Source organism: Canis lupus, chromosome 28, assembly GCF_011100685.1.
Source record: "Canis lupus familiaris isolate Mischka breed German Shepherd chromosome 28, alternate assembly UU_Cfam_GSD_1.0, whole genome shotgun sequence".
Taxonomy (NCBI): domain Eukaryota; kingdom Metazoa; phylum Chordata; class Mammalia; order Carnivora; family Canidae; genus Canis; species Canis lupus.
Window position 1 is genome coordinate 4,348,576 of NC_049249.1, and position 14,575 is coordinate 4,363,150.

A 14,575-nucleotide genomic window follows, 5' to 3' on the forward strand; every position below is an offset into this window, starting at 1 on the left:
TGGTTATGATCATCATGAAAACAAAACAAAAAACAAACCAAACCAAAACACAGCCTTTGGTTCTAAATAACATGTACTACTGTAAGAGACATTTAAACATCTACATTACAATAAACTGTGTGGCTTCTTAATCTTGCTGGGAATGCCAAATATGAATAAAAATAACAGCAAGTATCCCCACTCAGATACTCCCCAGACATGGTTTTAAAGAAATATTAGGGAGAATAGGTATTTAATTCTTTTAAATGGTACTTAAATTTAAGAAGAGGAGAATGATGGCAAAAGGAATGGTAGAAAGAAAGATGGTGACTCGGGAGCTAAACTTTCAATGACTGAAGAATCATAATGACAACAAGAAGTAAGTAGGTGTCACCCAAAAATTCACGAATAACAAACCAACAACTTTGATTTGTTCCCAATCTCCATATTTTTAGGAAGGAATCTATCCACTCTATAATCTACACAGATAAGTAAGATCTGCATTTCTTAATATGGGCCCCTCTCAGAACATAGTGACCAGTGACTGACTGCCAGCCATGGCAAAATCATACCTGAGTATCTGGGTCTGATTTTCCCTTGTGCACGTCCCCTGTTTCCAGGTCTTCAAAGTCACCATAGAGCTCTTCTGGGAAAAGAACACCCAAATGTCTTCTATGAATAGGGCTTGCATATGACACTGCAGCACCACCAGGTTCACTGTGTACTCTGAAGCCCAAATTTCGTTTTTATCCCTCTTATTACTACACACCCTAGGAGAATCCTGTACTTACACTGGCTTCTTTTTCTTGTTAAACTGTCAGTATTTCATCACCTTTTTGGATGAAGCACATGGACTCAACCCATATTTCCTTACTTTTCTTTGATATCCCACTTAGCCAAGAGCTATTTTTCTAATATAGGTAGTAAACACTTCATAGCAGAGATGCACAGAGATACATGCATGGCCCTAGAGGGGAGTCCCCGAGATCAACAGTAACATGAAAAAAAAACAAAAAGAAACCACACACACACACACACACACACAAAAGAAAAACAAAACATGAAAAAACCATGGCTTGATTAACAGCACATAGGGCAAAGAGTCTCAGTAGTAGGAGCAACACTAAACGATGTATGGCATACCTAGGAAAAATCTTAGATTAAATAAATTACAGTAATTAGAGTAAGAATCATACCCAAAACAATGCTGAACCACATGAAGAACTCATTAATTCCATGTTTTTAAAGCTCTAAGTTTAGCTATGGGTTCTATCCTTAAAAGAAAAAGACACTAAAACTCCTTTGGGAAGCAATGTTTAGATAAAACATTTTCATATAAGAAAGAACCAAAGAACCAAAGAAAATAAAATAGATGGGAAGATTCTGGTTGTAAAAAAAAAAAAAAAGGATAAAATACTTAGGAATAAACCTAACAAGAAATGTGCTGGAGCTTTATTTTAAAAACTTAAAAAACTTTAATATGCTACCAAACACATGGAATAGACATGAGCTAACACTGTCAAGTGCTTTACAGACAAGGCACTGCTCTAAATATTTTAATTGCCATTAACTACATTCTTCAACATGACCCAATGAAGTAGGTATTGTTAACATTATCTACTGAACAAACAAAGATTTGCATATATTGGAAAAAGACGACTCAATATCAGAAAGATGTCAATTCTCCCTTTGTCACAGTTCTAATAAAAAATACCATCAAGAAAAGACAACCTACTGAATGGGAGAAGATATTTGCAAATGACATATTCAATAAAGGGTTAGAATCATATATATATATACATATGATTCTATATAGCTATATATATACATATACATACATACATATACATATATACATATACATACATATACATACATACATATACATATATATACATATACATACATACCACAAGTAATTCAATTAAAAATGGGCAGAAGACATAGACATTTCTCCACTGGCCAAGAGACACATGAAAAGATGTTCAACATCACTCATCATCAGGGAAATGCAAATCAAACCCACAATGAGCTCTAACTCACACCTGTCAGAATGGCTAAAATAAAAAACACAGAAAACAAGTGTTGGCAAGGACATGGAAAAAAAGGAACTCTTGTGCACTGTTGGTAGGAATGCAAACTGGTGCAGGGAGACAGTATAGAGGTTCCTCAAAAAGTTAAAAATAGAACTACCATATGATCCAGTAATTGCACTACTGGGTATTTATCCAAAAAATATGCAAATACTAATTTGAAAGGATATATGCATCCCTATGTTTATTGTAGCATTATTTACAATAGTCAAATTATGGAAGTAGGCCAAGCATCCATCGATAGATGAATGTATAAAGAAGATGTGGTGTATACACACACACAAACACACACACACATATATAATAATGGATTTTATTCAGCCATCCAAGAATGAAATCTTGCCATTTGCAATAATATGAATGGATCTAGAGAGTACAATGCTAAGCAAAATTCGTTAGAGAAAGACAAACACCATATGATTTCATTCATATGTAGAATATAAGTAACAAACAAGCAAGGGGGAAAAAAAAGAGACAAACCAAAAATCTCTCTTAACTATAGAGAACAAATCAATGGTTACCAGAGGAGAGGTGGTCGGGAGATGAGTGAAATAGGGGGATTAAGAGTACACTTAATGTCATGTCATGATGAGCACTGAGTAATATACATAACTGTTGAATCATTATATTGTACACCTGAAACTAATATAACAATGTATGTTAACCACACTAAAACTAAAATTAAAAAAAAAAATACCATCACGGATTTCTGTCTGGAAAAGATAGTATAGACTTATTTCCTCCGTTCCTCCCATCTAAGTATAACCAACTCCAAAAATAACCCAAAAGTCCAAGGAAAACCAAAGAACTCTGAAAGGTATAAAGAAAAAAGGGCTGGTGAGGGGCCCCAGGACAGGAAGAATGACATAATGGCCAGTGGCTCACTATACCACAACCCACAGAAAGGCAATTCAGAGCCACTATTTCCCAATCTCCAAGCTAGCAACAGAAGGTAGACCAGGTAGACTCAATCTTCTCCCAAATCAAACTCCAATCTTAGCAGCAACACCAGGTAAACCAGGCAGCACTGGCAAGGGGGGTTCTTTCAAAGCCCCACTGACAATAAGTGATGAGGGGAAGTTTGCCTTCTCCAAAGATCCTGAATCTCCTTTCCTCCACCAAGATATACCAGGTGGTGAAAGGTTATTGGCAAAGGGAGATTGTGCCAGGCATGAGGCTCTCCTCCTCATGTGTGCCCAGGCAGGACCAGCAAAGATCCCCCCACAACAAGCAAACTAGCCCCACAGGCCAAGACAACCTTCCCCTACCTAGCCACAACAGGGGGCCCAGATTACAGAAGCTTCTCTGTCTCCTCAGGTGGCATCTGCAGACTAGTGGCATCAGATAAACTAAGCAGATCAAAAGAGTACCATAAAGGCTCTAAAATTAAATTATCATTGGAACCATAGCCCATAAAGTAGACCAGGACCTGTACACTAAACCTAAACAAGATGACTGCATGCTAAAATAAAAAGATTACATAGGATCCACTGTCTCCTAACTTATTCAATATGTGTAGGATACAATAGAAAACCACCTGTCATACCCCAAATTGATAAAATTTTAACTGAAATGTGAAAAGACAACTGACACCAACAATAAAATGAATCAAATTTTGAAACTAACTGACTTATATCTTACGGCAGCTATTACAAAAATACTTCATCAAGTAACTACAAATCCTTTGGCAATAACCAAAAAACTGAAAATCTCAGCAAAGAAACTGAAGAACCAAAATAAAAATTACAGAACTGAAAAATAACAATAGATTTTAAAAGCTTGCTAGATGCGCTCAATAGTAAGAGTGGAGATGACAGAGGACAGAATCAGAGAATTTGAGGCCACATCAAGAAAATTCGTCCAGTATGAACAACACAGAGAAAAATAGCCAAAAATCAAATGAGCAGAGCCTCGTGCACCTGGGGCACGAGAAACAAGAGATCCACAATTTATATGATTTTACATGGGATACATGAATTGAAAGAAATAATGACTGAAGCTTCCCAAATTTGGTAAATGACATATACTTAACAGATTCAAGAAGCTGAGCAAATTTCAAAAAGAATAAACCCAATGAAATCTACACCAATCAAACTTCTGAAAACTGAAAACAAAGATAAAAATCTTGAGAGCAGCCAGAAAGAAAGAACAGACTCACACCAATTCAAAATGACAGTGTATTTCTCTTCTGAAATCAGAGGTCAGAAGAAGTGGTACAACATTTTTCACATGCTGAAGAAAAGAACTGTCAGCTATGAATTCTATATCCAGTGAAACTATCCTTCAGAAAGGAAGAGTTGGAAATAAAGACATTCTCAGATGGAGAACAACTACAGGAATCTGTCACTAGCATACCTACCCTTTAAAAATGGCTGAAGTGGGGTACCTGGGTGGCTCAGTTAAGTGTCTGACTTTGGCTCAGGTCATGATCTCAGGGTGCTGGGATCGAGCCCTGCATTGGGCTCCTTGCTCAGTGAGGAGCCTGCTTCTCCCTTTCCCTCTGTCCCCCACTTCTGCTCACTCTCGCTCCCTCTCTCTCTCTCAAATAAATAAAATATTTTTTTTAAAATGGCTAAATAGGGCAGCCCCGGTGGCTCAGCGGTTTAGCGCCGCCTTCAGCCTGGGGTGTGATCCTGGAGACCTGGGATCCAGTCCCATGTCAGGACTGCATAGAGCCTGCTTCTCCCTCTGCCTGTGTCTCTGCCTCTTTCTCTCTCTGTGCCTCTCATGAATAAATAAATAAAATCTTGAAAAAAAAAGAAAATAAATAAAAATTAAAAAAAATAAAAATGGCTAAATAAAGTTCTTAAGCAGTGAGTAAATGATAAAGAAATCTGGGACCATTGGGAAAAAAGAAAACACAGACAAAAGACCAGAAATACGGATACATACAATAAAATAGCCTTCTTCTTATGACTTTTTAAAGTCATATTTGATTATTGAAAAAAATTATAATAAAAAAAGAAAGAAAAAATTATAGCACTACCTAATACTGAAGCCAATAATATTTAAAAGTGTGAAAGAAAAAATAAAAGTGTGAAAGATAAAGAGACTGAAATGGAAGAAAAGTTTCCATGTGTTACTCAAAATAATAAAATGTTGGCACCAGCAGGCTATTACATTACAATAAGCAGCCACTATAAAAACTAGACAGAGACACTCAAAAACACTGTAAATATGTCATGAGAGAAGAAAGAAAATGAAAACAGAGGAAAAACAGAAGCACTAGAATCAGAGTAAACAAACAAAATAGTAAAATATCAGACTTACACAATTGCATATCAGTAAGTACCTTAAGTGTAAATGGCATAATATACCAATCAAAATACGGATTGACAGAGAGGGTAGAAGCACATAACCTACTATATATGCTGTTTACAAGAAACTCCCCTTAGAATTAACAACTCACAAACAAGTTAAAAGCAAAAGAAAAAAGAAATATACACTGTACAACTCATCTTTTAAAAAAGCAAGAATAGCTAAATTATTCAATCATAAAATAAACTTTAGAGCAAAGAAGATTATCAGAGCCAAAGAAGGACTTAACTGGAAGACCTAAAATTTCATGGGCTGCCTTGACATTTTAGAGCTTCACAGGGTTCCAAAGGTCTACCTGTGAGTATGCCTGCCAGATATGTTCCCGCCCTATGGGAAAGGCTCCCCATCCTGATAGTTTTTTTCAGTTGGACCACCTGCACCCCACCTATCCCTCTCTGATTTCACTTCACCTCTCTGCCAGCCCATGAATTTATTCAAACACATTGATCACATCCTGTCAAGGGAACTAATGGTCATCCTATGCTCCTTTAGGTACAAAGCCTATCTCCCAAAGACCGTGCTTGTTCAATCTCTTCATGGCATGCAGTGTTCTCTTCCCTCAAGCTGTGAGTGTGTGTGACTAATAAATTGCTGTCAACCGTTTATCTGTGCAGTGTCAGATGTTGTGTGTTCATCCATATCCATAACCTTAGGCCTGGAATCTCTCCTTCACCAATGGATAAATAGGAGGGGACAATAATATGTAACAACAAAAGGACAATCCACCAGGAACACATAACAATCCTAAATGTGTGTGCACTAAACAGAGCCTCAAATATAAGAAGCAAAAACTGACAGAGCTTGAAAGAGAAAGAGAAGTCCAAAATAATACATGGTGACTTCATATCCTCCTCTTGGCAACTGATAAAATTAGTCAGAAAATCAGCAAAGATAAAAAAGATTTGAACAATATAGCCAACTCAACAGAATCTAAAGACATATGGAACATGATAACCAACAGCAGAATACAAAATCTTTAAAGCAGCCACAGAACATCTATCAAGACAAGGCACAGTCTGGGCAATAAAGTGAATCTAAACATGAAATCATGAGTTGTTCTTACAATATACTAGAATTAAACTGAAAATCAGTAACAGACAAGAAAATTTCTAAACATTTTGTAGTCAACACACTAAATGCACGAGTCAAAGAGAATTCTCAAAGGAAATATAAAAATGCATAGAACTGAATGAAAATGAAAATGCGACAAACATTTGGGGGAAAAGGCTAAGCAGTACAGAGAAAGCAATTTACAGCACTAAATGCGCACATTAGAAATAAGAAAAGGTCTCAAACCAATAATCTAAGAAAACTGAAAAGTACAAAATAACCATAAAGAAGCAAAGAACAGAAATAATAAAAAGCCTGGAACACAGAAATTAATAAAACCAAAAGCTGATTATCTGAAAAAAAATCAAAATTAATAAACTTCACTGACAAAGATAAAAAGGAGGACGGGATCCCTGGGTGGCGCAGTGGTTTAGTGCCTGTCTTTGGCCCAGGGCGCGATCCTGGAGACTCGGGATCGAATCCCACGTCGGGCTCCTGGTGCATGGAGCCTGCTTCTCCCTCTGCCTGTGTCTCTGCCTCTCTCTCTCTCTCTCTGTGACTATCATAAATAAATAAAAATTAAAAAAAAAAAAAGGAGGACACAACCCACCAGTACCAAAAATGAAATGGGATTACCACAATAGATCCTGCAGCCAGTGAAAGGTTATTAAACAAATATTCTGAGTATTAGATTCAGAATACCCAAGCTAGCTTCTTGGAGAAGGCACTTAGTGAAATTTCCACCTCGCCAAACACCTTTGAAATTCCTTGAAAAACTTAAGATAGTAAAATTTAGCCAAGATGGAATAAAAAACTAAATTATTTAAATTATTCAATAACCATTAAATAAATAAAATTTGTCATTCTAAGCTCCCCCAAAAGAAATCTCCAGGCCCTACCATTTCACTGGAGATTATACCAAACATTTTAAAAATTAACATTCCAATTCTACACAATCTCTTCCAGAAAACAGAAAAATTGGGAATACTTTGCAATCATTTTATGAAGCAAGTATTACTCTGATACCAAAACTAAATGAAGACAGTACCAAAAAAACCCTCAAAAAACAAAAGCCAACAATGCTATCGACCAATATGTCTCATAAAATTAGATGTGAAATTCCATAATAGAATACTATCAAATAAAGTTCAACAATATGTAAAATGAATCATATATCATGACCAAGTGGGATTTATTCCAGGTATGCAAAGCTGTTTCAAAGTTCAAAAATTAATCAATGTAATCCTCTGTATCAAAAGGGTAAAGAATAAAATTCATATGATCATATCAACTGACAGTGAAAGGCATTTTACAAAATTCATCACCCATTTATTATTTAAAAAAAAAAGAAAGAAAAGAAAAAACACCTCTCAACATTCTAGGAATAGAGGAATAGAGCCCATAAAAGAGCATCCACAGAAAAATCAAAGTAACATCATACATAACAGTGAAAAATACTGGGAACAGGGAAGATTCCCTCTTAGCACCAATCCTAGTCAATATATAAGAAAAAAAAATAAACATATTTAATATACATATAAAAATAATTATCATTGCACTGCTGGGTATTTACCCCAAAAATATAAAAACACTAACTCAAAGGAATACATGCATCCCCATGTTTATGGCAGCATCTACAATAGAAGCAGCCCAAGTGTCCATTGATAGATAAATGGGTAAAGATGTGTGTGTGTGGGTGTGCGTATAGAATATATATTATAATATAATAAATTATAAATAAATTATTATATTATATTATCATATATTATAATATATATTCTATTACACACACACTACAATATTATTCAGACATCAAAAAGAATGTAATCTTGCCATTTGCAACAACATGGATGGATCTAGAGAGTATAATGCTAAGCAAAATAAGTCAGAGAAAGATGAATATCATGAATATCATATGATCCCACTTCTATGTGGAATTTAAGGAACTAAATAAATGAGCAAAAAAGAGAAACCAAGAAACAGACTCTTAGTTGTAGAGAACAAACTAATGGTTATCAGAGAGGCGGTAGGTGAGGAGACGGGGATTAAAGAGTACACTTAACATGATGAAAAAAATAAATAAATAAAATGATTATAAATAAATAAAAATAAAAGGCACATAGGTTGCAAAGAAACAAGTAACACTGTTCCTATTTGCAGATAACACAACTGTCTATATAAAAAATCCCAAGGTTTCTACAACAAAGAAATTCCCCTCCCAACTAATAAGTGAGGTCAGCAGAATAAAAGATGACACATAAAAATCAAAATTAAATATTTTTGAAGTGCTTGGGTGGGTCGATCCGTCAAAGACATGTTTGCCTTTGACTCAGGTCATGATCCCCGCATCCTGGGATAGAGTCCTGCATCTGGTTCCCTGCTCAGCAGGGAGCCTGCTTCTTCCTCTCTCACTCTCCCTGCTTGTGCACTTTCTCACATTATCATATAAATTTTTTTTAAATCTTTAAAAAAAATGAAATACGTTAGTATAAACTTATCAAAATATATTTGCCATTTAGGATGCTGAAAATTATAAAATACTAATGAAGGAAATTAAAGACAAATAAATGCTCCTGGATTCAAATGCTCAAAATCGTTAAAATTCTCCTCAAATTGGTCTCTAGGTTTAATGCAATTCATATTAAAATCCCAGCAGTTTTTTTGTAGACACAGACAAGCTTATTCTAACATTTATATGCAGTCACAGGCCCTAGGATAAACCAATCTTGAAAAAGAATAAAGTGAGAAGAATCACTCTACCCAGTATTAATGTTTACTATGTAACCACAGTAACCAAGATAGTGTGGTATGGGTGCAGGGACTGACACATGAAATCAATGGAACACAAAGAACCCAGAAATAAATCCACACAAAGATGCTCAACTAATTTTTGACAAAGGTGTAAAAGTAAGTAAACGGAACAAAAAATGCTCGAGGAATACACACCTAGGCAAAAATATAACTCTTAACCTATACCTTACAGCTTATAAAGAAAATAAAATAGGGGCGCCTGGTTGGCACAGTTAACCAGCCAATTCATGGTTTCGGCTGAGGTAATGATCTTATGGGCTGTGAGAGCCTCACGTCAGACTCCATACTCAGCAGGGAATCTACTTTAAGAGTCTCTCCTTCGGTCCCTACTCACATGCAGGTGCATTCCATCTCTCTCTAAAATAAATTAATAAATTAGAAAAAGGAAATCAAAATAGATTGCTGCCATAAACAGAAAATAAGAGTATAAAATTCTTAACACAGGAGAAAATCATCAGGATCTAGGAATAGAAAATAATTCCTAGACTTGATATGATCCCTAAAAATGATAAAATGATAAACTGGACCTCATCAAAACTAAAAGCTTTTGCTGTATGAAAGGTACTATTAAGAAAATGGAAAAACAAGCTACATACTAAGAAAATATCTACAAACTACATCTCCAATAATGGAATAAAATATATACAGAATTCCCAGTATTCAACATTTAAAAAAAGAATCCAATAAGAAAAAGGGCAAAAGACACCAAAAACATTTTATAAAAGAATACACTGCAAATAATAAAATGTGGCAAATAAATGATAAAACGTTCACCGTCATTAGCTATCAGGGAAATATAAAATGAAACCGCAGTGAAATACCACTATTAGATTGTCTAAATAAATAATAGTAAGGATGCCAATATTGGCAAGGATGTGAAAAACTAGATCATTAATATATTGCTGGTGGAAATATAAAATGGCCAATTACTTTGGCAGTTTCCTATGAAGCTAAATATGCAATTACCATACAACCCAGCAATTGTACTCTTAGGCATTTACCCGAGAAAAATAGGAAATTCATATTTATATAAAAACCTGTACGGAGGGAGGAGGGGCAAGATGGTGGAACAGTAGGGTCCCCAAATCACCTGTCCCCACCAAATTACCAAGATAACCTTCAAATTATCCTGAAAATCTACGAATTCGGCCTGAGATTTAAAGAGAGAATAGCTGGAATGCTACAGTGAGAAGAGTTCGCGCTTCTATCAAGGTAGAAAGACGGGGGAAAAAAGAAATAAACAAAAGGCATCCAAGGAGGAGGGGCCCAGCGAGGAGCCGGGCTGAGGCCAGGGCGAGTGTCCCCAGGACAGGAAAGCCCCGTCCCAGAGAAGCAGGGGCTGCACCAACCTTCCCGGGCGGAAAGGGGCCCGCAGGGGGGTGGAGCAGAACCCCATGAGGGCAGATGCCCTCGGGCTCCCTGGGACACTAACAGACACCTGCGCCCCGGGAGAGTGCGCCGAGCTCCCTAAGGGCTGCAGCGCGCACGGCGGGACCCGGAGCAGCTCGGAGGGGCTCGGGGGCGGCTCCGCGGAGGGGGCTGCAGGGCGGGAGCAGCTCGGGGGGCTCGGGGGCGGCTCCGCGGAGGGGGCTGCAGGCGGGAGCAGCTCGGAGGGGCTCGAGCAGAAAAAGAGGCTCCGTGCGGAGGGGGCTGCGCGGCTCCGGGAGCAGCTCGGGGGGGCTCGGGCGGTGGCTCTACGGAGAGGGGGGCGCTGTGCGGCCGGGGAGAAACTCGGAGGGGCTCGGGCAGAGGAAGAGGCTCCGTGCGGAGGGGGCTGCGCGGCTCCGGGAGCAGCTCAGAGAGGCTCGGACGGCGGCTCCGCGGAGAGGCGGCTGCGCGGCCGGGAGCGCGAATCCAACAGCACAGGCCCGGAGCACAGGGCGCCGGGACATAGCCCAGGATCCGGCGTCCCCCCGGGACAGGCAGAGGCCGGGAGGGCCCAGGAACGCAAGGATGCTCCTGCCCCAAGCTGAGCAGATCAGCGGCCCCGCCCCTGAGCCTCCAGGCCCTGCAGACCGAGAGCTCTGGAGTTACTGCGGGGGCTGACTCCAGGGCTCCAGAGCTGGCCGCCGCCACTGGGGTTGTTCCTCCTGGGGCCTCATGGGGTAAACAACCCCCGCTGAGCCCTGCACCAGGCAGGGGCTGAGCAGCTCCCCCAAGTGCTAACACCTGAAAATCACAACAGGCCCCTCCCCCAGAAGACCAACTATACATACGGACAACTTCGAGAGGGAAGTCAAGGGACTTAAAGTATACTGAATCAGAAGATACTCCCCTGGTTTTTTTTTTTTTTTTTTTTCTGTTTTTTGTTTTGTTTTGTTTTGTTTTGTTTGCTTTTTGATTTGTTTGCTTTCCCCACCCCCTTTTTTCCCTTTCTTTTTCTTCTTTTTTCTTCTTTTCCTTTTTTCTTTTTCTCTTTTCTTTCCTTCTTTCTCTCCTCTCTTTTTCTCCTTTTTCCAATACAACTTGTTTTTGGCCACTCTGCACTGAGCAAAATGACTAGAAGGAAAACCTCACCTCAAAAGAAAGAATCAGGAACAGTCCTCTCTCCCACAGAGTTACAAAATCTGCATTACAATTCAATGTCAGAAAGCCAATACAGAAGCACTATTATACAGCTACTGGTGGCTCTAGAAAAAAGCATAAAGGACTCAAGAGACTTCATGACTGCATTATTTAGATCCAATCAGGCAGAAATTAAAAATCAATTGAATGAGATGCAATCCAAACTAGAAGTCCTAACGACAAGGGTTAACGAGGTGGAAGAACAAGTGAGTGACATAGAAGACAAGTTGATGGCAAAGAGGGAAACTGAGGAAAATTTAATGGGGGTTCCCGAGGGCGCCAAAAGGGACAGAGAGGCAGAATATGTATTTGAACAAATCATGGCTGAAAACTTTCCTAATCTGGGAAGGGAAACAGGCATTCAGATCCAGGAAATAGAGAGATGGGGGGGGGGGGGGGGTATCAATAAAAACCGTTAAAAAAATCAATGAAGACCATTCAACACCTCGACATTTAATAGTTAAGCTTGCAAATTCCAAAAATAAAGAAAAGATCCTTAAAGCAGCAAGAGACAAGAAATCCCTGACTTTTATGGGGAGGAGTATTAGGGTAACAGCAGACCTCTCCACAGAGACCTGGCAGGCCAGAAAAGGGCTGGCAGGATATACTCAGGGTCCTAAATGAGAAAAACATGCAACCAAGAATACTTTATCCAGCAAGGCTCTCATTCAAAATGGAAGGAGAGATAAAGAGCTTCCAAGACAGGCAGGAACTGAAAGAATAGGTGACCTCCAAACCAGCTCTGCAAGAAATTTTAAGGGGGACTCTTAAAATTCCCCTTTAAGAAGAAGTTCAGTGGAACAATCCACAAAAACAAGGACTGAATAGATATCATGGTGACACTAAACTCCTATCTCTCAATAGTAACTCTGAACGTGAACGGGCTTAAAGACCCTATCAAAAGGCGCAGGGTGTCAGACTGGATAAAAAAGCAGGACCCATCTATTTGCTGTCTACAAGAGACTCATTTTAGACAGAAGGACACCTACAGCCTGAAAATAAAAGGTTGGAGAACCATTTACCATTCGAATGGTCCACAAAAGAAAGCAGGGGTAGCCATCCTTATATCAGATAAATCAGATAAAAATTTACCCCGAAGACTGTAGTGAGAGAGGAAGAGGGACACTATATCATACTTAAAGGATCTAACAAGAGGACTTAACAATCCTCAATATATATGCCCCGAATGTGGGAGCTGCCAAATATATCAATCAATTAATAACCAAAGTGAAGAAATACTTAGATAATAATACACTTATACTCAGTGACTTCAATCTAGCTCTTTCTATACTTGATAGGTCTTCTAAGCACAACATCTCCAAAGAAACGAGAGCTTTAAATGATACACTGGACCAGATGGATTTCACAGATATCTACAGAACTTTACATCCAAACTCAACTGAATACACATTCTTCTCAAGTGCACATGGAACTTTCTCCAGAATACACCATATACTGGGTCACAAATCATGTCTGAGCCGATACCAAAAGATTGGGATCATCCCCAGCATATTCTCAGACCATAATGCCTTGAAATTAGAACTAAATCACAACAAGAAGTTTGGAAGGACCTCAAACACGTGGAGGTGAAGGACCATCCTGCTAAAAGATGAAAGGGTCAACCAGGAAATTAAGGAAGAATTAAAAAGATTCATGGAAACTAATGAGAATGAAGATACAACCTTCAAAATCTTTGGGATGCAGCAAAAGCAGTCCTGAGGGGAAATACATCGCAATACAAGCATCCATTCAAAAACTGGAAAGAACTCAAATACAAAAGCTCACCTTACACATAAAGGAGCTAGAGAAAAAACAGCAAATAGATCCTACACACAGCAGAAGAAGAGAGTTAATAAAGATTCGAGCAGAACTCAACGAAATCGAGACCAGAAGAACTGTGGAACAGATCAACAGAACCAGGAGTTGGTTCTTTGAAAGAATTAATAAGATAGATAAACCATTAGCCAGCCTTATTAAAAAGAAGAGAGAGAAGACTCAAATTAATAAAATCATGAATGAGAAAGGAGAGATCACTACTAACACCAAGGAAATACAAACAATCTTAAAAACATATTATGAACAGCTATACGCCAATAAATTAGGCAATCTAGAAGAAATGGACGCATTCCTGGAAAGCCACAAACTACCAAAACTGGAACAGGAAGAAATAGAAAAACTGAACAGGCCAATAACCCGGGAGGAAATTGAAGCAATCATCAAAAACCTCCCAAGACACAAAAGTCCAGGGCCAGATGGCTTCCCAGGCGAATTCTATCAAACAATTAAAGAAGAAACCATACCTATTCTACTAAAGCTGTTTGGAAAGATAGAAAGAGATGGAGTACTTCCAAATTCGTTCTATGAGGCCAGCATCACCTTAATTCCAAAACCAGACAAAGACCCAACCAAAAAGGAGAATTACAGACCAATATCCCTGATGAACATGGATGCAAAAATTCTCAACAAGATACTAGCCAATAGGATCCAACAGTATATTAAGAAAATTATTCACCATGACCAAGTAGGATTTATCCCCGGGACACAGGCTGGTTCAACACTCGTAAAACAATCAATGTGATTCATCATATCAGCAAGAGAAAAACCAAGAACCATATGATCCTCTCATTAGATGCAGAGAAAGCATTTGACAAAATACAGCATCCATTCCTGATCAAAACTCTTCAGAGTGTAGGGATAGAGGGAACATTCCTCAACATCTTAAAAGCCATCTACGAGAAGCCCACAGCAAATATCATTCT

The 14,575-nt window shown here is 38.5% G+C and overlaps 1 protein-coding gene across 4 annotated transcripts in view; it reads right to left on the reverse strand.

Annotated features, from left to right (window-relative positions):
* Positions 1-14,575, reverse strand: part of BMS1 (BMS1 ribosome biogenesis factor) — a 57,175-nt gene that overhangs the window by 13,638 nt on the left and 28,962 nt on the right. For 3 of the 4 annotated variants that reach the window (XM_038578146.1, XM_038578145.1, XM_038578147.1), the window contains exon 14: positions 552-625. In XM_038578146.1, the coding sequence (XP_038434074.1) occupies positions 552-625 (74 nt within the window). The remainder of the gene's footprint in view (positions 1-551; positions 626-14,575) is intronic. The other variant, XM_038578148.1, reaches the window with a different exon arrangement.